Genomic DNA, 27,437 nt, shown 5'->3' with positions numbered 1-27,437 from the left:
AAAAACCCTTTCTGATTATTGCATCATGTCATTAAGCGAGCTGTCACCCACAGCTGTGTCTCAGGGAGTTTTATTGGACGTGATGAAGTCTTGAGCAGCCAATCCCTGCGCAGATGTTGTTGCCGTGGCAGCATGCCATTTCACTTTCTCCTTCATCCCTTGTGTCCGGCCTCACTCGCTGTATTCACTAACTTCATCCCAGCAGTTCCCTGAGCTTACACAGTCTTCATGTGTTTGGTAGTAAGACACAAGCGACCTGTACGATCTCATCCTGAATGTGTGATTTGAGTTTGTTTGGTTTTCAGCTGTCGCACCAGTAACCGAAAGAGCCTGATCTTGACCAGTACGTCTCCCACTCTTCCCCGGCCTCACTCTCCTCTGCCGGGACACATCGGTGAGCACAGCACTCCTCACTGATCACATGACCTGCACCTCTGAGGTACTGTCCAGACACGTCCTCTCTGTCTGTCCCACAGGAAGCAGTCCGCTGGACAGTCCTAGGACCTTCTCCCCCAGCGCACCGGCCCATTTCTCTTTCGCATCGTCCAGAAGGTAAATAACAACCAACAAGCTGTTCTTCATTTGTTCCTTTAGGCCTATGATGTTTTTAGCATGCCCGTCTCTCCTCTTTTTAGTAATAGTAGTACAGCCGTCTCTTTATTTGGTGAGGCTTCATGAGTTTAGTACCAAACTGAAATCTCATGATGGACACAACAAACAGATCAGATCTGATCCCTCGTGGACAGCCAGTCCTAAAGATCAGATTTGAAGAACAAAATGAGTTTGTGTGACTGAAACGGCACATTTTCCCCAGTCCATCTAGGTTTCACTGAAACAGAGCGATTCTGTTCAACAATAAAAGCGATCTCAAAACATCCAGAGCAGAGCTCAAAATCAATAGACTTTTTTTCCTCACAAGTGCTTTTAGCTAAAAGTTGCTATTTTCTCTTTGTGTTTTTTGACCAAGCAATGCACAACTCCTTGCTCTTGTCTCTTATGTTCACTCTAAGGCTGCATTTATTTGAACAGAAATATTATATTACAAATTTTCTATTTGAATATATTTTAAAATGTAATTGGTTACCGTGATACATAGGTGAGTTTTCAGCATCATTAATATAATATACTGATTTGCTGCTCAGGAAACAACTTAATATTATTGATGTTGAAACATCATTTTTTTTGTAGAAACCATCATATTTTCCGTTGATGAGAAGAAAGTTCACATAAACAGCATTTATTTGAAATATAAAAGTCCTTACGTTAAATTTTGATTAATTTGATTGCCCTTGCTGGATAAAAAGTATCAATTAAAAAATAAATAAATCTGATGTTTGAGTGGTTGTGTACATTATGAAAATTAAACTTAAAATATATTTAGATTTTATTAAAAATATTTTTTATTTGTTTATCTTTTTTTTTTTTGTATTTATTTATTCATTCGTTCTTATAATAAAAATAATTGGCATAATAATATTATTATTATACTGTCAATTTTGTTTAATTTGATTTGTTCTTGATCAATAAAAGTAAAATAAAAAAAAGATGAAGAAATCTTATTGATCCGAAATATCGGAATGGTAAAAGTCTGAAAAATGTTAAAAATATATATATTAAAAATCTTAAAATATATTTTAATTATCTAAATAAAGTTTTTTTTGTTTTTTTATCCATTCATTCTTATCATACAAATAATTGGCATAATATTTTATTATAATAATTTCTTTAATAAAGCTGTTAATTTAGGTCAGAGTTTCATTTCATTGTAAAGATCAAGTCTGCTTTTGCTCTGGTTCAGAGGTTTGGGGAAGTCAAATGTGTCTGTAAGGAAGGAGATTCTCCAGACGGCACACACACACACACACACACACACACACACATCTCAGCATCATCCTTCCCCAGCGCACAACAGCCGTTTGTCTGAAAGACAAGATTGAGGGACGAGAGACAGACGATTGATCCGCACTCTTTCCCGTCTGACGCGGCCCTGTCCTGCGAGGGCTGATATTGGATTTAGCCAGTATAAATCTGGTGCAGCGAAATGGTTGCACAGCATGTGTCATCAATCCTGTCCAAAGCACAGAGCAGCTGCTCGCAGCAAACACAGGAGCATGAAATATAGTGCTTTACAAAGAAGACGCAATCCAGCCCAGAGCGGCGATACATCACAACAAATGTTTGTGCATGCACACCATCAACAAATGGGCCGGGCTCATTGGGGTCATCCCTGCTGAGATGCTCTTTTCATTATGAGGAAGCTTTGGTTCTGAGCGCACTGGTTCTGCTTTCTTCTAATGTGGTGGGATGACAGTTTTAATGACCCCACAGGGAACGCTGCCCGCACAGAAATACACACTAAACACTGCAGAAATGCGACGGTTGCCTAGTAACCTCACAAGAATGGCGCCACATGAAACGGACTTATAAACTCTGCCCACAAAGAACTGCAAAAACTGCATGTTACTCGCTCACATTTAATGTTTTACACAAGAAACATCCAACATATGAGTTTCAAACAGCCAGACGGGAAGCCCTGCCGTTTCTGTTTGCTATTGGCACTGACATTACACACTTTACCTTTAGTTTATAAACAGAAAGAAATATATTTTTTAAATGTTGTATTATATAAGTCTGTTATGCTCATCTAAGCTGCATTTATTTAATTAAAAATAGAGTAAAAGCTGTAAAATTGTGAAATATTATTTTAATTTAAAATAACTGTTTTCTATTTGAATATTTTTTTTAAATGTAATATATTCCTGTGATGCAAAACTGAATTTTCTGCATCATTCCTCCAGTCTTCAGTGTCACATGATTCTTCAGAAATCACTCTGATACACTGATTTACTGCTCAAGAAACATTTCTGATTATTAGCAATGTTGAAAACAGTAAATATAAATATATTTGTGTAAAATGTGACTTTTTCAGGATTTTTTGATGAATAGAAAGTGAAAAAAAATGAATTAATTTAAAATAGAAATCTTTCCTACCATGGTCTTTACTTTCATTTTTAATCAATTTAATGCATACTTGCATTAAAATATTTAGTATTAATTTTTCTTTCATCAACAGACTCATACTGAACATGCCTACATTTTAAATTTGCTTTATATGAAACATTTAGCTGAACTTTAGCTTTTAAACATTTTGTTGGAATTAACAATATTTGTTTTTCTCTTAAGATAAACTCTGATAAACTATGGTTATACTGTGCAAAATCTGTTACATTTATGTATAAGGAACCGTTTGGTCTCCCTCCTCAGGGCTGATGGCAGACGCTGGTCTCTGGCCTCTCTTCCCTCGTCTGGATATGGGACCAACACACCCAGCTCAACGGTACAGGACAAACTCACCCAGAGAGTGCTGCTGCATTTATACTCTTGACTAAATAGCCACTATATATATATATATATACATAGTATGCTCAGAAATGTGAAGCTGCTGGTAAAAAATGCTTGTGTTCTGCATTATATATAATACATAGATATATAATATATAATACATACATATATGTATATACAGTATATGCCATTCTACAGAATTGATGCAGACTGTCGTCTCACAACCAAAAAGCACATTTAAAAAGCATTTAAGTAATAAAATCTTAGGTGTTTATTAAGATATTTCTATTATCTATGGAAACACACAATAACAATTCAAATATTAGTAAGCTTAATATTTATAAAATCATAATATAGCTTTAAGGAACGTAGCTACCAAACACCTTAAGCCCATATTTTGGTAGTTTTTCCATAACATTTAGCTTTTAAATGAATACCAACTGTGCTAGCTAACCATGTGCTGATTAGCATCTTTGAGCTAGGTTCAAAAGTATCTAAAATTGTCACTACCGAAACAGTCACTACCGAAACATTTAGTGGCATTTCGGTAGTGACATCTTAGGTTTTTTTGGGGAGGGGGGTGTTGTCCCATAGAATTGTCACTACTGAAACATTTGGTGGCATTTCGGTAGTGACATCCTAGGTTTTTTTTTGGGGGGGGGGGGGTGTTATCCCTTAGAATTGTCACTACCGAAACAGTCGCTACTGAAATTCATTTCATGTTCTATTCCATCCGTGGCAATGCAGAAAACAAGTTTGTGTTCATTCAACCATTTGACGACTGTTTGAGCTCTTCAGTTGGTGTTTTTGATAATACCAATACAGTGTTTGGGGATCAAATGATTTTCATAGTTGAAATAATGGTTTAACTGGTGCTTCTTAGAAAGTGTTCTTGGGTCCAGCTGTTTTTTTTCTCATAAATTCAAGTTGGTTTTGGCCTTTTATTGACTCTAGAGTGACATATATTTGCAATTAAAGCCAAACTCATTCACTCATTAACACAGGGTAACATCGAGTAGGAGGGAAAATCATTACCGCAGGTCTGTGTTTCATTTACAGTTCACTCCACTCGTTTTGGCTGGTAATCTTATCTTTATAAGTCTATCCTGGATTTACTGCACAAGACAAGTGGAGCATACACAAATAAATGGAGTTAGACAGATCAAGCGCATTATAAACCTCGTAAAATGGCTTTGGCTCTGTATATTCAAGCATGCTGTATATTCATGAAATGACGAAAGCTATGATTCTGAAGACATGTTACAAAATAGGCTATATTGAATGCAAGAAGTAAAAAACTGAAAATTGAACATAGCTCTATAAAAAGATGTCAATATATTAGCAATTTCTTACAAAATGTGTTTCTTACAAAATCATTTTATTACAACACCAGTATTATTATCATTAGCTAAAACTAAAAACACTTAAAAATAAAAACGTATGTGAAATAAAATACAAAAATGTACATAAAAAGCAACATTAAACATTAAATGATGCATTCAAATGTTTGATAAAACATTTTGCATAAATAATAATATATGCATATATGTAATTAATTTTAATAATAACTTATACAAAATATACAAATCATAAATATAAACAATTACACATACAGTATTTTATTTCCGCTATTCACCGAGGCAACATTTCTAATTTTCATTTTGTTTAACAAGTTCTAAAATCCTATAGTATTACAAGGAGTAAAACTAAATGAAGAAAATTCTATAACTATATAGACATATATATATATATATATATATATATATATATATATATTTATATAATAATAATAATTTAATTTTATATATATATATATATTAAATTAAATTATTATTATATAAACTAAATCTCTAACTATAATTAAAAATGCACACCATCAACTAGAATCGTTTTTACTAATAAAATAGCATTAATCAACACTGTCAGATTGATTGATTGATTGATTGATTGATTGATTGATTAATTAATTGACATTGTTCAGGATAATGCCTGATTTTTTATTATCAGATTTTCTACGTTTTTTCATAAATATAAAACCACAGCTGTGAATCCTAAATAAAAGTATATATTTCTAGTAGACATCTTTTTATTTCTGTTTAAGTCAGAAATTGTATGTATCAAGATGTGGTTTTTAGTGTCAAATAAACACTAAATCAATCTGTCAATGGTTTATTTGTGCAAATATTGTTCTTTTCAAATGGAGTGGAAACATTGTGAGAGATTTTAGGTCCTATGTAAAGTATAGACATGTGTGTCCTGTATAATGTAATTTCTCACTCAGTTGTGTTGTCTCTTTAGTCTTCCAGCTCGTCTCAGGAGCGGCTGCATCAGTTGCCGTTCCAGCCCACACTGGACGAGCTGCACTTCCTGTCCAAACACTTCGGCAGCACCGAGAGCATCACTGATGACGACGGCCGGAGATCACCGCATGTGCGGCCGCGCTCACGGAGTCTGAGGTGCACAAGCACACACGACGCACAACTATACCAATTTATGCAATTTATGTCACTGTTACTGTCCCGTCTCTGTTTCTCTCTGCAGTCCAGGACGATCACCTTCCTGTTATGATAATGAGATTGTTATTATGAACCATGTTTACAAGGAGCGGTTCCCTAAGGTTAGCAAAACACAAACACTTCAGAATAAAATTAGATTGCATCCGATATAATATCATTGTGATTGCATTGTTGCATTATTTTTCTGGGAAGTGTTCATTTTGAACTATATATATATGCCCTGTTGTTGGAGATGTTATTTAAACGCCTTCTATCCGTTACCTTCAGGCCACGGCTCAGATGGAGGAGCGCTTGGCTGAGTTCATCGAGTCGTTTTCGCCTGAGAACGTGCTTCCGCTGGCCGACGGGGTCCTCAGCTTCATCCACCACCAGATCGCCGAGCTGTCCCGAAACTGCCTGAACAAATCTCGTGAAGGCGTCATCACCACCGTCTACTTCTACGAGCTGCAGGAAAACCTGGAGAAGCTGCTGCACGAAGTGAGCATATGTGTGGGCTGGATATGAGTATGTGTGTTTCAGCTAATATGAATTCATGTCTCACTTTAATTGACTGGATATTAAATAGTTTTATTAGTTACATAATATTTTATTAGCTCAATGTTTGTTTGCTTAAACAAATTAGATAGTTAATATCCAGTTAAAGGATAATTTGTGTGTGTGTGTGTGTGTTTGTTAAAATAGCAGATATTTCCAGATTTTTTCTTTTTTGGTAACGTTAAATGTTCAAATATTTTTCAGTTAAAATTATTTTCAATTTTTCCTCAACAGTTTTTCAACAGTTTTTCTACAATATATAATTTAGTTTTAATTCCAAATCATCAGACAATGCAGAGCCAATTTTTTTATTTATTTATGTAAATAATTAAATATGTTAATACGTATTTTAATAAAAAAAAAAATATATTAATATTTTAATAAAAAAAATATTGATGACTTGACAGCTGTAACCCTGTAATTGAAAAAAATAAAATAAAATCACATGCTTGTACTTGCATAAAAAAATAAATACAAAGGTGATGATAGAAAATAATAATGCTTATTAATGCTAATTATAATGAATTTGTTTAGAATTTGAATAAAGATTTACTAAGTATTTAATTATGTATTTAAAGATTGATTTAAATATTTATTTAATTATTTAATTTGGAGTTATATGGCCCTCTATACTCTACGTCCATTATCACATCTTTTCTGTGAGTTTCAGATTTGATAAAGATTTATATTTGTCTACAGAAGTCATTTCAAGCATTCTTAGAAACATAAATTCAAACTCTTTATTGACTGGCCGTTTTAATTTTCCATAATAAGTTCTTTCAGAGGTTTCAGTGGTCAGAAGTGTCTTAAAGAAATTTTTTTTTGTTTTTATTTAATGATCTTGTGTTGTCTTGTCAGGCTTATGAGCGATCAGAGAGCTCGGAGCTGACCTTCATCACAGAGCTGGTGAAGAAACTCTTCATCATCATCTCCCGCCCTGCTCGACTGCTTGAATGTCTGGTGAGAATCTCCACACACACACACACACACACACACACTTGACTTGATCTGCCGGTCGCTGGGTTTTAGTCGCTTCTTCAGCCTACGTTGTGCGGTTGCCATGGCAACTGGCTGATGGGGTCACCAGGGGTCAGGCGAAGAAAGTACAATGTGCTGAAAGACTTGAGTGTAACAAACCCCTCGACTGGTTTTATCAAACACAAAGGAACCTGAAAATGTGTCCAGCTGTGCAATCACTGGAAATACGGATCAGTGGATAAGTAAATATTATGGATCACCGGATGAAGACACATGTGGACGTGAAATACTGAGTTAAGGCTTATTGCTTTCATAAAACCATTATTCTATATACGTAGTAAGGTTTCACAAAATAAAACGGGGCAAATAAAGTGTGACGATATTAATATAAACAGTATTCTTCCACCAAACAATGTAGTTCCTCAGAATCAGTTGTGGTTGCAACAAAGTGGTTGACGAGCATCATACAAATGTAAACAAAGGTGTGTGTTTGTAGAGTCATTTACAAGCTTTGAACGTGGCTCAGCCAATCAGAATCAAGGACCGGAACTATCCGGTTTATAAAATTAATTTGGTAAAACTTTACAATAAAGTCCCGTCAGTGAGCATTAGGGATGTGCATCTCCATAACTGAGGCTGATGCGATACGCATGTCGATGCAGAGCCAGCGATACGATACATTAAAGATACATATGAAGCAGCTACCGATGTAATACGATACGATTCATCCCTATTACGATGCAATGCAGTCCGATTTCGATTCAACACAATGTGATTCAATGCAATGCGTTGCAATGGAAAAAATTATGCTGTGCATTTCATTATAGTACAGATAGTTAGCTTTTACTTCTTTCGGTTCAGACAGACAGCAGATCATAAATAAACTGACCTCTAACACCTCAGTCTTCATAGTGTTGTGATATGTCATATTCATGTAGCAGCAGTGGTGATAAAAGCTTATTCGACACTTTCTAAATATTAAAAGTGTAGTGCATCTACTAATAATAATTATATATAAATAAATCGGTTCTTACCAATGCAAATATGTTAGAAACGATGCATCGTGATACGAAAATAGCAACTTGTATCCAATGCACACTTCTTTTAAATCGATGCATCATATCATTAACTTTTATGTTGATGCATCAATGTGAATCGGTGAATCTTACCATCCCTCGTGAACATAACTTAATGCATTAACTAGCATTAACTAACAATGAGCAATTGTATATTATTAATAATATATTAATGGTTCGTTTTAGTTCATGTTAATTAAACATCAAGATATAATTTTTATTTGAATAATGTATTAGTAAATGGTGAAATCTAAAATTCAAGAATTATTAAGTATGTTAACTCATGTAAACTAATGTTAACAGATGGAACCTTATTGTAAAGTGTTACTACTATTTTATCTGAATACCTAAATAGTGTATCACAGTTTCCACAAAAATATGAAGCAGCAGCTGCTTTCAACATTAATAATAATCAGAAATATTATATATAACAAATCAGCATATTTTAACGATTTCTGAAGCATCATGTGACACTGAAGTCTGCAGTAATGATGCTGAAAATCCAGCTTTGCATCACAGGAATAAAATACATTTGAAAATGTATTCAAATAAAAGAACGTTACTTTAAATTTTTATAATTTTTTATAATAAGAGGCTTCTTTCAGAAATATTAAGAATTCTACAAACCCCAGTCTTTTAAACAGGCATGTATCTGACTGCAGAAGGTAGCAACTGACCAAAAAGCAACATTATTTGTGTGTTTTTTCAGGAGTTTAACCCTGAAGAGTTCTACCACCTGCTGGAGGCAGCAGAAGACCATGCTAAAGAGGGCCAGCTAATGAAAGCAGACATCCCGCGATACATCATCAGCCAGCTCGGCCTGACCAGAGACCCTCTGGAAGGTGAGAGAGAACATCCTCATACAGCGAGCGTGTTTGTCTCTGAAGGGAAAGAGTGTAGCAGCAGCCAGAGAGAGCCAGAGAAATGTAGGTCATGCTGAGAGACATTGTTGAGATTATGGAGCAGGTTAAGGTGGGGCGCACAGGCGGTGGGAAGTTTGTATTCCTGCCAAGAAAGCAGGGAAATGTGTAAGCGTCCCGCTCTGAGTAATGGGGCTTTTTATGAAAACATACACTTACTCTCTCTCACTGCACAAGTAAACACAACAAAACACTTTTCAGGCAGAATTTGCACTCTGAATATCTTTGAATGCTGCTTGGTCTTTTAGTTAAAGATAAAAGAGTGTGTTTTCTGTTCCATCCCAACTTAATTTAAAGATATATGTAAGACGTTTTTATGTTCATATCCACTATATATAAACAATGTTACTCAGCATCTCACCAGCCCTAATTAGTAGCATTGGCTCAACCAATAGCATTGAGTCTAGCCCATTGACTGACCAATGGCAGACTGGGGTAGTGTTTGAAAAACAATAATTTTTACAGTTCAGTTTAGTGCATCAAATCAGCATATTAGACCGATTTCTGAAGGATCATGTGACAGTGACAGTGCAAAGAAATTCAGCTTTGTTTCAGGGGAATACATTTCATGTTATAATATATTCAAATAGAAAATTGTTAATATAAATTGTAATAATATTTGGTCATTTTAATGCATTGAAGATGTTATTTTCTATATGGCGGTTTACTGAACTCAGCTAGAGTCTGACAAAGAAAGTGCAATTTTAATTGCTGCTTTAGAGCTTGTTTGTGTTTATCTGAGTGTTGTTTATTATATCACAGTCTTTATTTAGATCAGTGATGCTTCATTTTTCTCTCTAGAATGGCTGGTTGCTGTGGCGACCCGAGGTGTTGTTTTTAGACTCGATTAGCAATATGCTGCTGAATTGCTCATAGACAGGCAGATGGCTAATTATTTATGAATGTTAGATAATAATCTTTTTTCGAAGGAAATTAATACATTTATTCAGCAAGGATGCATTGATCAAAAGTAAAGATGTTTGTAAAAAAAAAAAGTGTTCTGTTTTAAGTTCTCCTGAACTTTCTATTCATAAAAGAATCCTCATAAAATATTTCACGGTTTACATCATTTTTTTAATGCATTGCTAATAATCAGAAATGTTTCTTGAGCAGCAAATCTGCATGTTAGAGCTATTGCTGAAGGATCGTCGTGATGCTACAAATTCAGCATTGCATCACAGAAATAAATTACATTTTAAAATATATTCAAATGGAAAATAGTTATTTTAAATTGTAATAATATTTCACAATTTTACTGTTTTTATTGTATTTTTTATCAAATAAATGCAGCCTTGAGAATAAGATACTTCTCTGATGAAAATTTGAAATCTTACTGACCACAAACTTTTTAAACGGTGGGATATTTTATTATTATTAGTATATGCATATACATGTATATAATTGATTTCATTTTATGTTATTCAAAACTTAATTGGCTATTAATTGTACTTGTCAAAGTCTCAAACAATGCATTTATTTAATTTAACGGCAGTGCATGTTTATTGCATAGTAAAAATGTATTAAGCAAACATGATCCTTGCATGCAGAAATGGTGAATTTGGAGAGTTATGACAGCGAGGGACCCCACACGCCGGAGACGGACGACTCGGCTGAAGTGAGTTTATCAGTATAATCAAGTGTAAATTGTTTTGTAATAACCAAAAAAAAAAAGTGCTACTTTTACTTACTAGTTATTTAAGATTAAACAAGTTCCGAAAAAAATAGAACAGGATGTGTTACATAAGCCTGCAATTTTCTCACTCTTTAACATGGAAACTTATTGTTAATGAAGGACCAAACAAACTTCAGGTTAAAAGCGGAAGAATTGAAACGGCATAGGGAGTGAAATTATACTCCGGTATATATATATATTCCCAATGCACTGAATCTTTTATCTGGCTTTCTCTCAGGGGAAGCTCAAAGCCATCAAAGCGCCCTGTGAATCAGACTTCCAGACTATCAAACTCATCAGCAATGGAGCGTATGGGTGAGAATATTGCTATTCACTCTCAAATTACTATGAAATAACGCAAAACCAATGTGTAAACATGGATTAACCAGATCTCTCCCTCTTGTTTGGATTGCAGAGCTGTGTATTTAGTCAGACACAGAGAGACGCGGCAGCGCTTTGCTATGAAGAAGATCAACAAACAAAACCTGATCCTGCGGAACCAGATCCAGCAGGCGTTCGTGGAGCGGGACATCCTGACCTTCGCCGAGAACCCATTCGTGGTCAGCATGTTCTGCTCTTTTGAGACGCGCCGTCACCTGTGTATGGTCATGGAGTATGTGGAGGGTAAGGCATGAGACACATCATTTGTAAACACAACCCAGATTTTAGACATATTGTACAGCCAGTTGTTTTTATAATTCGATCCACATTATTTTTTGTTTAGGTGGTGACTGTGCAACCCTGCTGAAAAATATCGGAGCCCTTCCTGTGGAAATGGCCCGGATGTACTTTGCTGAAACAGTTTTAGCGCTGGAGTACATTCATAATTATGGCATCGTACACCGAGACCTGAAACCAGACAAGTAAGTCAGCGCCCCCTGCTGGACTGGAGGTCATCTGTCGAGTAGAATACTGAAAGAAGACTCAGTACAACAACAACGATTATAAAAGTATTTATAAAGTACATTTGAAAACCACATATATTGATCCACAATGCTGTTCAATATAGAAAAATTAATATACTGCAAAAGCAACTTTTACACATTTCAAGAAGTATAAAGATGTTCTTTGTTTAAGAGTGTTTAACCCAGGACAATCATCATTGTTGGGGAAAGTTACTTTTAAAAGTAATGCATTACAATATTGTGTTACTCAATAAAAAAGTAACTCATTCTGTTACTTAGTTACTTTTTATGGAAAGTAATGCATTACATTACTTTTGCATTACTTTTTAAATCTGGACAGGGCTTGCTTGTTTGTTTTTAAAATAAAAAAAGTTTGTTTTGGCAGATATAAAAGCCTTTTCACACCAAAAGTGAAATAAATAAATACGCCTCAGGCTGAATGGAGAGTAAATTTACGTCCGTACAACAGAATAGAGAAGAAGACATTTCAACACACTTCAGCAATAACAAAAGACACACGAATGTTTGTCTAGAGTAATTTTTGCATATTAATATGGTTGAACTGGATCTTCGAAGGTCAGAAGCAAAGACATTGGTTTATAGAATGGGATTAAATACATAAAAGATATTTGTGTTGTTTTAACATTTAATTATTGCAAGTTTGTGTCATATTCTGAGTTGCATTATTTTTATTAATTTTAAGGAATGCTGAATCTGTGTTTTGTTTTGTTTTTATTGTGAGTGAGATGAATTAATGCATATTCATATTTATTTTAGAACTACAGTTACAGATTTTTCTCAACATGGGGACAGGAGAGATGTCAATCAATAAATTGGAAAAAAAAGTAAATTGCGTTACTTATTTGAAAAAGTAACTCCGATATTTTCGTGTTAAAAAGTAATGTGTTACTTTACTAGTTACTTGAAAAAAGTAATCTGATTACGTAACCTGCATTATTTGTAATATATATTGAATTAGTTTGAGAGCTGACTCAGGTCATTTATAATGCTTTATGGGATTGGATGGGATTTGTTTGTCTCAGTCTTCTGATTGGTGGAGATATCTCTGCAGAATCATGGGTAATGTAGTTCTTCACTAGTCGTTAACCATGATTAATTAAAGAAAGAAGTTGAAACGATGTGGAATAATGGGTTCAACCATAGCATGTACCATCGATTAACAAGTTTGTAGCTTATGGTAGGTCTGTCTTTAACAGTTTATATGGAGTATGGCAGTGCTAAAGCGTCTTTTACCACAATTTGCTTGTTGCAATTCAGTAACAAGTGGAAATTTCTCTGCAGATTCATGCATTAAAAAAGTGATATATTTCAAATGCATTCATTTCATATTAAGTATAGTTCAAATCTATTAACATATTTACTGAGATATCTATCACTCAAGACTAACTGATATAAAAATTATAATTCAACTTTATTTGGAGAGCTACTTGTGCACAAAGAACATTTCTTAATATTAATCCTAAAATGCATTTTAATGCCACTATCAATAGGCATTGTATGATCTTTGAATAATATCAGTCTTTAAATGGCAGATGAAGTGTAGATGAAGTGTACTTGCAATAGTTACTTTCGCACAATCAAATATACTTCAGTATCTCTTTAGCTGGACTTTAGCACAATTACAGTGCATTAAGGACAAAATTGCAGGGTATTTTTTACTAAGCACATAAATATGTAAATAGTTTGTAAAATACTTAGCATGAAGTAAAAGCAAATACATTTTAGTATATTTAGTTTTCACTAGAAAATGTATGTTTTCACCAGGAATTCTGCGGTTGACTATTTTAAAAATAGGTCAAAATAATGCAGACTAATGACTTCAAGAAAAACATTTTTCATCTGTTAACCAACCCATAATTCACAATAGGTCTGTCTTTAATGGTTTATAAGTTATTGTCATAAATAAATAATGGGATTTTTACTTCGGGAAACTATTACTAGGTGTAAAACAGATGATCTCATCTTGTCATCTATTTTCTCGTGGTTCTTCTTCACAGTCTGCTGATCACGTCGATGGGCCACATTAAGCTGACGGATTTTGGCTTGTCAAAGATGGGCCTCATGAATCTCACCACTAACCTTTACGAAGGACACATCGAGAAGGACGCCAGGGAGTTCCTGGACAAACAGGTAAGGAAACAGGCCAGTCATTTTGTGATCGGTTCACATAGCAGGTGTTAACAGGACGGGATTGTCTCTGTGTGTCAGGTGTGTGGCACACCGGAGTATATCGCCCCGGAGGTCATTCTCAGGCAGGGCTATGGGAAACCTGTGGACTGGTGGGCCATGGGCATCATCCTCTACGAATTCCTAGTGGGTTGCGTGCCGTTCTTCGGAGACACGCCTGAAGAGCTGTTTGGTCAGGTGATCACAGGTGAGTCTGGATCCTGCTCGCACTTCATGTTCCAGCACATCGGAGCTAATATTAGCAGCAGCGGCGTTAATGAGTGCAAAAGCAAACACTTTCTTCTTCGCCAGAAACCTTTTGCAAAGTGCTCCATTTTTTTCGCAAATGTGATGTGATGAAGAGCTTCAGTGCTGCCTGCAGATTTCTCTGTGTGTGTGTGTTTGTGTAGATGATATTGAGTGGCCTGTGGGAGACGAGGCGCTGCCTAGTGAAGCTCGGAGCCTGATTTCCGCTTTGTTGCAAACCAACCCACTAGTGCGACTGGGCACAGGTACACATCCAGCTGTTTAACACTCTTATGCGATAAATCAAGATGACATAAACTCAGATTGGACATTTTGACATGAATACCTATTCTTGATCTTATTGTGAACAATTCATCTGTGCATTTCATTTCTTTTTTATAGAATTTCATGCGTTTCTTTTTTGTTTTTAGCATTATTGTTCAAAAGAGTTGAATCAGTAAGATTTTTTTAATGAATTTATTAGATTTATTAGATCAAAAATGCAGTAAAAACAGTAAGATTATGAAATTGAATGTATTTTAAAACATAATGAATTCCTGTCTTGATTTGCTGCTCAATAAATATTTCTTACTTCTAAGGTTGCAAACATTTGTGCTTCTTAATGTTTTTGAGGAAACTGTGACATTTTTTGAGAATACTTCAATAAATACAAAGAACCACATTTATTTGAAATAGAAATCGTTTGAAACATTAGAAAATGTTTTAGTGTCACTTTTGATCAGTTAAATGCACCTAAAGAAAAGTATATTATATTTTTACATTTTCTTAAAAAAAAACTTGTGTATATTGTTGTTTAGTACTCATAAAAATACTCATACTCAAAATAATTATGTACTCAGTCTCATGTTGTTCCATGAGGGTTTCTGTCACATAATTTGATGTTTTCTATACAATTGAAATAAATGGAAATGGAAGTTGTCAAGCTCCAAAAACAACCTTTATTTTAATGTAACTTCACAATAGTTCTTAAGTCTAATTTGTGTTTGTATTAGTGCTGTCAAACGATTAATCGCAATTAATCGCATCCAAAATAAAAGTTTTGTTTACATAATATATGTGTCTGTTGTGTATATTTATTATTTACATCTAAATAAATACACACACATGCATGTATATAGTTCATTAAAAAAATTATGTTTATATATTAAATACATTTATTTATAATATAAATTATATGAATATAAATACAGACATGTAAATATTTTTTAAATGTATACTGTATGTGTGTGTCTTTATATATACATAATAAATATATTATGTAATAAATATATTATGCATTATATTATGCGAACAAAAACTTTTATTTTGGATGTGATTAATCACGATTAATCCTTTGACAGCACTAGTTTGAATATTTTCAGACTTGCCATGACTCCATATTTGAATCCATGCAAAACTTTGTACCACACTAGAAGACTAAAGTAACGATTAACTATTTACAACCCCAGTCCCTGTGTTTATTTTTCAACTGTATGAAAAACCATTGCTTGAACATTCTGTCATATTAGGATAGTCCTGGAAAAAACAAAAGCTTTTGCACCACAATGCATGGCCACAACACCTTGACTTGCCAGGATTGCGTGTTCATCTGTTTGTCTATAAATGTTCTTCTGTTTACTCTTGTAAACAGGTGGAGCGTTTGAAGTGAAGCAACACTCGTTTTTCTCGGGATTGGACTGGAATGGTTTACTCCGACAGAAGGCCGAGTTTATCCCTCATCTAGAGTCTGAGGAGGACACCAGCTATTTCGACAGTGAGGACACTCACACTTGCTTCTTAGTCTGCCCTTGATCGCCATCTCTCTATCTCTCACCATCATCTAATGCTCCCTATGTTTTAGCGCGGTCAGAGCGTTACCAGCACATCAACTCCTATGACGAGGACGACACCAACGACGATGAGCCAGTAGAGATAAGACAGTTCTCCTCCTGCTCGCCGCGCTTCAGCAAGGTCAGTCTGACACATGGCTGCATCCATATTTCATGCTTTCCTTCCCAGAAACACTCTTGAATGTGTAAACAGACACATTAAGACTCATCCTTTGTCTTTCTTTTATTTCATTTTTCATGCTCATCAAGGTCACATTGCATCCTCTCATTCCTTTTAGAAGAGACCAGGCCTAGTTTTCACAGTTTTTGCTCCAGTGATTGTGTGTTTTAAAAAAAGTTTTTGTATAGACACAAGCATTAGTGCACTTCTGACAAAACCAGGTATATTTGTAGCAATAGCCAACAATACATCGTATAGGATATTAAAGGGGGGGTGAAATGCTCGTTTTCACTCAATATCCTGTTAATCTTGAGTACCTATAGAGTAGTACTGCATCCTTCATAACTCCAAAAAGTCTTTAGTTTTATTATATTTATAAGAGAAAGATAGTCTGTACCGATTTTTCCCGGAAAAACACGAGCCGCTGGAGAAGTGACGTGTGGGCGGAGCTAAAGAATCACAAGCGCCAGTAGGCTTTTGCATTGAGCGCGTCTGGAAGCTGTGACACTGTGAGGACAAAACCAACCAAAACAAACCATGGCTAACAGTCAGATTCAGCCGTTTATTTATGATCCAGAATCAGATCCAGAGGCTGAAATTTAACAAGAGCAGCATCAGCAACAATGTCTCTATGTGGTTTGTACTGAAACTGTATATATTTGCTTAGCGGTTTTGGAAAATGACTAAGTTCCACTTTATTTCGTCTTTTTTTTTTTTTTTTTTTAAGCTGTACATGTGGGAAGTGCAGTTTGATGACAACATCGCATGTTGTTTACTTGATGTGCTTACACGCCGATAGCGAAGTTAATAACACAGAGATATTTGAAGCAGTTTTACTCGTGCAGTTTGATGACAACATCGCATGTTGTTTACTTGATGTGCTTACGCGCCGATAGCTAAGTTAACAACACAGAGATATTTGAAGCAGTTTTACTCACCGCCCGCGGTTCCAACACACGATCGTGACCCTTTTTCGTTGGGACTGCATTATCCTTAAGAAATAAACGATACGCAAATCCGTCGTCAAACAGGGCCTTGTTTGTAAAACAAGCATCTTCGAAATGCAGGGAACAAACACAAACACTTGCACAACTCCGTTGATGCTCTGTAAAAATAAACTCCATCCACTGGTCCCTTAATGCTGTTTCTCTTTTGGTAATCTGTGCAGGGTTGTCTTGCCCTCGCAACCAAAAACACACTTCTTTTGTGACTTTTCGTGACGCTCTCGCTCTGATCAGTGAATGTCTGTTGTGCTCTCAGTGCTCTGCTATACGGGAGCGCGCGCTCTTCCGGCAGAAGTGTCTTAGCACCCATATAAGGAAATTCCGCTCCATCTAACGTCACACAGAGCCATACTCGAAAAAAACTTTCCGAAACTTGTGACAAACCGGAAGGAGTATTTTTGGAACAGAAATACTCCTTCAAACGTACAACTTAATTTTTGAAACTTTGTCCATGCTTAGCATGGGAATCCAACTCTTTAACAGTGTAAAAAACTCAGTATGCATGAAATAGCATTTCACCCCCCCTTTAAGCAAAGATTGTGTTCCATGAAGATATTTTGTAAATTTCCTACCGTAAATATATCAAAACGTAATTTTTGATTAGTAATGTAAAAGCTTTTTGTTGCTGACAACTAGCCCCAGTCTGTCCCACACATCTACATTCACATCTAAGACTGTACCGGTTAAACAAACACTTTAGTTTCTTTCTTATCTCTTCTTCCAGTTCATATACTCCATATAAACATTCTATTCCTGGAAATGGCGGGAATCTTACTGTGATTGTTTTGAACGTAGATGATTCATTAAAAAAACACTTGCGTGGAGCAGTGGCCTTCAGATAAGCACACAATTGCACACTTACATAATAAACGTCCTCTGATCTTCTTCGGTGTAAATGTGCTGAGGGTTCTTCTCAAGATTTGTGACCCTCTTCAGGACCACTTGCTGAACAAAGACCTTGGATTATATTAACAAGAAGACAAACGCAATTATGCAAACAGCAAAATGACGATGAAAAACAACTAATCCAATGATTTCAAGTACTAAAGTAACAAAAGAAACACCATAAAGCATCTTATATGTTACCGTTCAAACATTTGAGTCAAAATGTTTTTGACAGATACAGTAAAAACAGTTATTTTATGAAATATTATTAAAAGTAAAAAAGTTTTTCTGTTTTTTTATTTAAATATATAATTTCAAATGTTCAAAAGTTGTGCCGATTAATATTTTAGCAGAAACCCTGATACAATTTTTCCAGGTTTTTTTAATTAATACAAAATTAAAAAGAACAGCATTTATTTGAAATAGGCATATTTTGTAACATTATGAATGTTTTTGCTGCCACTGTCAACTTGAACCATAGTGTAAGTAGTTCATGTGATTTGTGTGCAAAATTCAAAGAAAAGGCTTTGGTATGGCTTCAAAATGCTTATATTAAAGATTATTGTTCGATATAATCAGACTTACATACCACATGCAAGGTGTAAACGAAGCATCCTTTGGTGTGGCTCTTTGTCTTTCAGGTGTATAGCAGCATGGAGCACCTGTCCCAGCTGGAGCAGAAGACCCCTGTAGTCACCCGTCGAGAGCACAAAGGTCGCCGCGATGACAAGATGGCCAAGCGGGAGAGTCTGGGAAGCTTCACAATGAGGGACAAGAGCTGGAGGACGGGCTCCCCTGAGATGTACATTTGAATATATTCCTACATCACTGCATATGAAGATACTATCTCAAAATTACCGTATTATAACATTCCCTGTCATTTTCTTTTTTATTTACACAGGAAGCGTTTATCATGCTCTGAGTCTCTGTATATGGAGGGAGACTGCAGTCCTCCGATGGGCGCCCGGCGTCGTTTTTCAGCCCTGATGGACACGCACAGGTTTGCCGCACCTCAAGAGGGCGATGGAGAGCTTTCCGAAAAACAGGTTGCCGTTAAAGCCCCGGGATCATCATTAGAGGGAGCCATTGCTCCACCATCACCCAGTGCTAATGAACAGAGGAACGGTGCGAAGGAAGTGATGTCAGCTAGTAAAGGCCCAGGTGTGTTGAAAACAAAATTGAAAAAAATGTATATACTGTATATGTATAGACTAATTAGACTGAGTTTCTAATGAGAGATTATTTCTGTGTATGTAAATTTGGCAGATAAGCCATTGAGACCAGGTGAGATATCAGCACCACAGGCCATACCATCTACAGGAGCCATAGCAGTGGTCGGTCGGGACGTGGTCATGGGTGACACTGTCGGACAGCGAGCGACCAAGGATCTGGTGCTTCGGCAAGCACGTCATCAGCAGCTGTCAAGCGATGGGGAGAAACGCAGCTCACGTCCCAGCAACAAGGTCATCAAATCTGCGTCTGCCACCGCGTTGTCTGTCATCATACCTGGAGGTACAGTTCAGCCTTCATGAAAAGGAACATTTTCCCTCCAATTCCCATTACTGAAATGCAAAAAAAACTCATTAAAGGATTAGTTCACTTCTAGAATAAAAATGTCCTGATAATTTACTCACCCCCATGTCATCCAAGAGGTTCAAGTCTTCTTTCTTCAGTCAAAAAGTAATTTTTTTTCTGAGGTAAACATTCCAGGATTTTTCTCCATGTAGTGGCCTTGAATTGTGGCTAGTGGGTTGAATGTCCAAACTGCAGTTTCATTGCAGCTTCCAAGGGCTCTACACTATCCCAGTCGAGGAATTAGGAATTTATCTAGCCAAATTATCATTTATTTTCTAAAATAATAATAATATACTTTTTCAACCAAAAATGCTCCCATTCCCTGTCCACTATATGGAGAGCAATCCTGGAATGTTTTCCTCAAAAAAATTATTTTATCTTCGACTGAAGAAAGAAAGACATGAAAATCTTGGATAAAATGAGTAAATTATAAAAAAACTATTTTTTCTGGAAGTGAACTAATCATTTAATTTGCTTAATAGCTTAATTGTTATACAATTAATACCAAATGTAGAAAAAATATAATATATTCATTATTGACTTATCAATATCTAGTCGAGCAGCACGGTAGCTCTCCACTGGCCAGTCCAATGTCCCCACGCTCTCTCTCGTCCAACCCTTCATCGAGAGACTCCTCTCCCAGCCGTGATTACTGCCCCACAGTAACAGTTCTTCGTTCGCCAATTACCATCCACCGCTCTGGCAAAAAATATGGGTTCACTCTCCGTGCCATTCGGGTCTACATGGGAGACACTGACGTGTACAGTGTGCACCACATAGTCTGGGTAAGACATCGACATAGCATGAGAAAAAGTTGATTGAGTATGGAACAGATATGCAGCAATAGCTTTATTGAAGTTGTGTTGGGTTAATTAGTATTTCTGTCCTTAATAAATCACAGCATGTGGAGGATGGGGGCCCTGCTCAGGAGGCGGGACTATGTGCTGGTGACCTCATCACTCATGTCAATGGTGAATCTGTGCATGGTTTGGTCCATACCGAGGTGGTAGAGCTTATACTTAAGGTGAGACGTAAGATGTTCTCATCAGCAAGGTAAAATTGTACTGTAAGATTTAACCGCTTAGAGAAGAAATAACACGCCTCTCCTCAAGAATCCATATGATATGAACAGTCTATGTGTTTCTTTGCTTTTTCTTTGTTCAGAGTGGAAACAAAGTGACTGTGACCACAACGCCTTTTGAGAACACGTCCATTAAAGTGGGACCAGCACGCAAGTCCAGTTACAAGTCCAAGATGGCTAGATGCAGTAAGAGGACGGTCAAGGAGGGACAGGAAAGGTACAGTGAGCCTCCAGTTGTGAAGACTGTCCGTATAAAGAATATATTTTTTCTTACCCCATCTGTTTCTCTCTTTTTCTTTCATGATTATTCACAGTAAGAGGCGTGGGTCTTTGTTCCGCAAAATAACTAAGCAATCCAACCTGCTGCACACAAGCCGTAGCCTGTCATCTCTGAACCGGTCCTTGTCATCCAGCGATAGTCTTCCTGGCTCTCCAACACACAGCCTGTCTGGTCACTCCCCTACCCAGAGCTACCGCTCAACCCCTGAGTCATCCCACCTTGGTGAGTAGATCAATGCATATTTTGTGATATAAAATGTAAAACCAACAATTAAAAAGTTTATTGGACACATTCATTGATATTCTTGACCCAGGTGCCTCCTCCCAGAGCAGTTCTCCCGCCTCCAGTACCCCAAATTCACCCGCAACAACCCAGCATATGAGACCCAGCTCCCTGCACGGACTTTCCCCCAAATTACACCGCCAATACCGTTCAGCCCGCTGCAAGTCAGCGGGCAACATTCCTTTGTCTCCATTGGCTCATACACCATCCCCAACTCAGTCCTCACCACCTCCTTTGCCTGGGCACACAGTCGGGAGCTCCAACACCACCCAAACCTTTCCTGCAAAACTACACTCGTCCCCACCAATCATAAGGCCTAGACCCAAGAGTGCTGAGCCACCCAGATCACCACTACTCAAAAGAGTGCAGTCAGCAGAGAAACTCGGGTCACCGCTTTCATCATCATCTGAGAAGAAAGGTGGGATCGGGGTGATGAGGAAGCACAGTTTAGAGATCGGACATTCGGATTATCGTAAGGATGGTTTCCACTGTGAGCTAGGCCTCCAGAGCTTGGTGGAAATTGAGGGTGAAAACCTGGCAAATGCCCCAACAACTTCTCCTTCACCCACTCATCCAACCCCATCACCGCCTGAAACGGGCATTCTGAAGCCAGTAAGGAAGCTAGGCAGGCAGGAGTCACCTTTGAGTAGAGATGCTTTGCTTGCGGGAAGAGAAAGGGATCGAGACAAGGAGAGGATTGGTGAACCAAGTCATCCTAGTGAGCCTAAACCAGGGGCAGTCAAAGAAATGCTCCCTCCTGGTGGCATTATTCCATCTGGAAGTAAGAAATCTCCAAGTGTTGAAGCATCTCCACGGCTTCCTTCCACTCTACAGGAAAGTTGCCTAGCCAAGCCTCAGACTTGGCAGCCTCCACTGACCAAGTCTTCTCCAGTAGCATCAGAGTCCAAGCCTAGTGTAGTCACCTCCATTCCGTCGCCCCTGACCACAGCGTCTTCCCCATCTGCCAAAACAACTGAGTCAAGTTTCATCAAGGAAGCGGGAAAGGATGACCAAGTAAGTCTTACAAAAGTTGCCCAAAGCCAGGCAATAGGAACCACTAAGCCTTCATGCTCTGCAAGCGTATCAGGTGTTATCAGCAAAGACTTGTTGGAGAAGGAAGGGGGAAAGGATACTGGGAAGAAAGAGGTAAAACCAGATTTTGTGAAGACTTCAGCTTCAGTCAAGCCAAGTATGCCATTCAGTGCTCCTGGGAAGACAACAAGCACAGAATTAACCAAAGCAAGTAAGGGACCAGGTGATGGAGAAGGTCTCAAAAAGAGCATCTTAGATTCCCACACCAGAACTTTAGATGTCAGGGCGAGGACTGCTCCATCCAAAGGGGTTGTCCCATCTCACCCACCCCAGGCGCAGTGCTCTGCTTTGGGAAAACTTAGGCAGGACAAGGGCTTAGCTCCGGTCAGCTGCTACTGGGGAACACTGGATTGGGAGGACAAATGTCTCTTGGAGGTTGTTGAGGAACACTCTCCATCCCCAACTCCTTCTCCAACTGGAGTGCCTCCTGATCTGTCCAAAACTCAACTTCAGTCTCCTGGTGAGAAATCTGGTTCGGCTACACAGTTTACAAGCAAAGGGAAATCTATAGGGCCTGTTAAAGGTGGAACTCAGGAGGGGCCCATGGCCAAAGATACCACCAAATCATTGGAGGTCACCCAGGCATGTGCTCCAGGAAGATCTGATGCTGCTTCTGCGAGTAGACCAACTTCCAAAGCAGTCAGTCAGAGTCCTACTAGTACCTCCCCGCAGGTGAAGACTGTCATCACACCTAAAAATGGCTCTTGATCATGGGCTAGTGGAAAAAATAATTGCCTTTATTGAGGGTTTAGCGGAATTCAATGTTTTTAAGCACTTAGAAATTTAGGGACATTCCAGCCAGTGAAAAAAAAATCATATTATGCTGAACAAAGGACAACAACTCCAAGGCTATTTTAAAGGCTGTTATTTATTGTACATTCAGAGCTGCACCAGAAATAGAGTATAGATGTATTATATTAGAATGTGTGTTGGGTGTTTGTGTGTGCGAGGAGGTAAATGGGTGCATGTTTCGTGGTGCTTGTGCAACAAGGTGAAAAATCGACAAGTGCAAAGTGCTTTAACAGATCAAACAATGCTGAATTCTGTGAACATCAAAACAATGTTCCTACTTTTTCTAAGGTGACCAACCACATAATTTCCTTAAACATAAAAACTGAAAAGAATTTGCTCAAGGTAACAGCTTATCAAGTTTTTGGCATAGACAGAACATTATCAAGGACACATCGCTTCCATTGCTGTATTATTATTATTTTTTGGCTTGTTATATGATTCAGAAGTTTTTAATCAGGTTTACCATATCCATTAATAATTAGTACATACTGCCTTAGCCATGAGGAGAATGTTAGCACAAATAGCCATGTGGGCAGTGCGCTAACATGTATAGCCATTGCGCTTTGGGTATCCTGAGTTTGTATCCCAGCTTGCAGGACACACACACACACACACACACACAGACACACACACACACACACACACACACACACACAATTCCTGTTCTCTTATTGTCCTATTGAAATAAAAGGCATAAAAATGCCAAAAATAAAGCTATGAGGGAGGATGCTGGCTAAACCATTGATTCATTAAAATTCCCTCTTAACCAAATCTATCATCATATTGAATTAAGACTGTTAAAACATATTTTGTTGATCGCTGCCTTGTGAGGTAAATATCACAGACCCTTTATGGCAAGCTGGTGCATTCAGTGTCCATTTTTAAATGGGGAAAGTCTCAAACTTGGTAAATCAATACAATACATTTTGCTATTAATTCTCAAATCAAACTAACTAAACTGAAAATACAATGTTGTTCCTCAAAGACAACCACTGATCTATAGAAGAAGACAGTTCCTTAGTATGCATTGGCAAGCAGGTGCCTCTATGTTTGCATACTTGCCAAGAGTAGGTTTCTAGCCTTACAGTGTCTCTGTAAATAAGTTTACAGGCAGATTTGATTCATACTCATAAGTAGGTCAGTTTTTAATCACAGCTCTTGACACGGACTGGTGCATCTTTACTCTCTTCTGTGCTACGGAATTCTCTTTAAAAGTGATTGTTGACCCAACTGTGACTCTAGCACTCAAGTCTTATATTCGCTGCCTGAATAATAGTCCTTCAACCATGGGCGTTTGCAATAGCAAGGGGTCAAGGTTTGACTGGTTAGCATGCCCCGATTAGCCCCTGCTGGTGGATGTCATAACTACACCATCTGGCTGCAAAGAGAGCATTGACCGATATTTAAAAATAGCTATGTATTGAAATGAATGCCAATGCATTTTGAAAATCAGTAACATGAGAGAAGTGGTTAAGGTTGTGAACATCTTTGCATCTTTGCAGTGGAGAAGTGAATGTTACTAAAAAACTAAAAACCTTATGGATTTAAGTGCTAAATGCATATCAACAAATTCAGATGGCATCCTTCATGGGCATCGTCGTAACACAGGTCTTGATTACAGAGATTGTTGGATCAGCACATTTATGATGATTGTTGGAATCTGCAGAGTGAAGGAGGATCTTATGGTAAATATATTCTATAGTTACTCAAGCATCAGTAAATGTCACTGTTGTCATGGCAACTCGGAGCTGGTGTAGCTTGCCGTCTGTTGGCGTTTCTTTGTGTGGTCTGATTGTCGTTCACTAACATGCAATGAAAATATCACTAACATTTGTGCTGAAGTAACTTTTCACTAAAGCATATGCAAAACAAATGTTTGTAGGGATGCGACTGATGCTTTTTTGCAACGTTTGTTCTTTTGTAATTTCTAATGACAGATGACTAGGAAGCGGTTGTGAAGACGAACAGTGGTTTACGACAGTAACCATAGTTTATATATGGTATCAGTAGTAAAACTTACTAAAGAAGTGGTATAAAACAGTAATAAACGAAATAGTATAAATCGTATTTGTCTCAGTATTATCAATTTCATAATTATGTAAGAAAATAAAAAAAACAGACTGCAAATGTTTGTGCTTTCAAAAGACTCACAAAACTATAGACATTTTCAGTCATTTGTCAGATTTTTATACTTTATTTGTGAACATTTTTTTTTTTCATTTAAATTCATTTATTTGTTAATGCTGTGCATAATGCATAAATATGCATATGAGCATATTGCTAAATATAATACACATATACATCATGACTGATTTGAGGCGTGGCAGGAATAGATGGAGTTATGCTGCCATCTGAAGGCTAACAGGAACACGCTGTCACTGTTTTACACCCTACATTAACATGGTAATAGTAGAAGGAGTTGCAATCAGTGACAGACCAAGAGTGCTTTATTTATTTGTATTTCATAGTACCATACAGAGGTATGATTTACTGTAGCATGGTGATGCCTTTGGATAGACATTTAGTTATCTATTAATCATAAATGTATTCTGATGCTGTTTATCTCTCAAGCGGCATCTGAAATATCTTTTGCTGTTTCATATCTGGTTCCAGTATTAGTGAGATTCCTTTATATCTATCAAAAACATTTATTTATTGTAGTATACAGAAACTCAACACAGAGTATATAAGAGAGATATTTGGATGTATCAGTGAAATGGGGAAGTGACGACAACATATGCACAAAATAATGTAAAGATTTGGGGTGAATGTGTTAATGTATCTGATGTTATGTTTGTAACACACCATTTTCTTTTTTTGCCATTCTCGTCATATTCGGCCCTTTCCCGTGCATGAACTCTCAGTTGTGGTTAAAGGCTACTAACACTTCACTGGCCTGAATGTTTCCACTTTATTTCATCTGACTGTTATAGCTGATCGCATACGAGACTAATGTTTTATAATGTTCACTTATTCTGTACTGTAAAGCCCTGTGTCTTATTCGATTCTGAATTGTTTGATTTACACTGCAGTGTGAACTGAAAAACAAGAATCCACACATATTAAAAGTATGCTGTCCACTCGTATGTATCAGAATATAATCTTATGTATTTGTGTTTATGTGGCCATATTTAGAATTTTTTTTTTAAATGTAATTTCCTATAAAATGTGATTTTTTTTTTTTTTTTTTTTTTTTTTTAAGAATGCACTTTATTTCATGTAATTTTTTATACGTTCTTTGTTGTTTTATCAAACTGTCCAAGATTCTGTATAATACTGTACATAGAGGTAAATAAAGACATAAAGATATTCTGTTCTAATGTGAATGTCCTACATAGGAGAAATGAAGAGTATCTCAGTCTTGTATCACCTGTTATGTGGCATTTTGGACATGAATTTGTTAATTTATTCTATTTATTTGGCTCTACATCACTTTTACTTACAGCAAATGTCAATCGATCCATTAACTGAGGTGCAGTGTGTGTAGTCAATTAATAAAGAGATATTGTATAAAATGACATGCTTCTTTTATTTGATTAATAACATACTAAACTCAAACTGGCAAGTTAATCAAGACAAACTCTGAATGTTGAACCTGTTGAATGAGTTGCTAGGCTTTTTATTTTTTGTCTGTTTGCTAAAGTATTGCTAGTTTAGGTCAAGTCAGCATTGTTATAGACTTACGGTCACACAGCGTTTGACCTCTTTTATCACATTTATGGATTATTAGTTCAAACCTACCTTTTGTAAATACAAAAACTAGCTAAATACTGTTATCATGATCACAATAATGATGATGCTTTAAGTACTCTGCAAGCAAAGTTTACTCCATTATAAACAAAGCATAAGGCTATTACATTTTACTGGTTAATACTAATTGTGAATGTCTGAGACAACTTTTTGTTGAAAGTGCATGATCCAAACCTAAATGTTTATAATTCATAACTGAAAACATTTTGTAAAATGACTTTGATGTACCATTTTCATGTTAATGCAATGTTTGATTTTAAAATGGGTTTCAAAGGATGAATTTTGATATTTACATTTTTCAAGTGATGTA

General features: G+C 36.8%; 1 protein-coding gene across 1 annotated transcript in view; it reads left to right on the top strand.

Annotated features, from left to right (window-relative positions):
* The window catches only part of LOC113044100 (microtubule-associated serine/threonine-protein kinase 1-like), a 45,433-nt gene extending 21,453 nt beyond the window's left edge, over nucleotides 1–23,980 (top strand). The window contains exons 3-27 of the mRNA XM_026203716.1: nucleotides 306–394; nucleotides 477–552; nucleotides 3,265–3,337; nucleotides 5,641–5,798; nucleotides 5,884–5,959; nucleotides 6,126–6,335; nucleotides 7,251–7,352; nucleotides 9,156–9,288; nucleotides 10,914–10,981; nucleotides 11,277–11,353; nucleotides 11,454–11,662; nucleotides 11,763–11,901; nucleotides 13,962–14,094; nucleotides 14,173–14,338; nucleotides 14,541–14,642; nucleotides 16,028–16,150; nucleotides 16,238–16,347; nucleotides 18,917–19,077; nucleotides 19,177–19,436; nucleotides 19,542–19,787; nucleotides 20,406–20,635; nucleotides 20,752–20,874; nucleotides 21,015–21,148; nucleotides 21,246–21,433; nucleotides 21,525–23,980. Of these exons, the coding sequence (XP_026059501.1) occupies nucleotides 306–394; nucleotides 477–552; nucleotides 3,265–3,337; nucleotides 5,641–5,798; nucleotides 5,884–5,959; nucleotides 6,126–6,335; nucleotides 7,251–7,352; nucleotides 9,156–9,288; nucleotides 10,914–10,981; nucleotides 11,277–11,353; nucleotides 11,454–11,662; nucleotides 11,763–11,901; nucleotides 13,962–14,094; nucleotides 14,173–14,338; nucleotides 14,541–14,642; nucleotides 16,028–16,150; nucleotides 16,238–16,347; nucleotides 18,917–19,077; nucleotides 19,177–19,436; nucleotides 19,542–19,787; nucleotides 20,406–20,635; nucleotides 20,752–20,874; nucleotides 21,015–21,148; nucleotides 21,246–21,433; nucleotides 21,525–23,293 (5,155 nt within the window). The 3' untranslated portion in view covers nucleotides 23,294–23,980. The remainder of the gene's footprint in view (nucleotides 1–305; nucleotides 395–476; nucleotides 553–3,264; nucleotides 3,338–5,640; nucleotides 5,799–5,883; nucleotides 5,960–6,125; nucleotides 6,336–7,250; nucleotides 7,353–9,155; nucleotides 9,289–10,913; nucleotides 10,982–11,276; nucleotides 11,354–11,453; nucleotides 11,663–11,762; nucleotides 11,902–13,961; nucleotides 14,095–14,172; nucleotides 14,339–14,540; nucleotides 14,643–16,027; nucleotides 16,151–16,237; nucleotides 16,348–18,916; nucleotides 19,078–19,176; nucleotides 19,437–19,541; nucleotides 19,788–20,405; nucleotides 20,636–20,751; nucleotides 20,875–21,014; nucleotides 21,149–21,245; nucleotides 21,434–21,524) is intronic.
* Nucleotides 23,981–27,437: the final 3,457 nt, after the last annotated feature.

This window comes from Carassius auratus, chromosome 26 (genome assembly GCF_003368295.1).
Source record: "Carassius auratus strain Wakin chromosome 26, ASM336829v1, whole genome shotgun sequence".
Lineage (NCBI taxonomy): Eukaryota > Metazoa > Chordata > Actinopteri > Cypriniformes > Cyprinidae > Carassius > Carassius auratus.
This window is presented reverse-complemented; position numbering and strand designations above follow the sequence as displayed.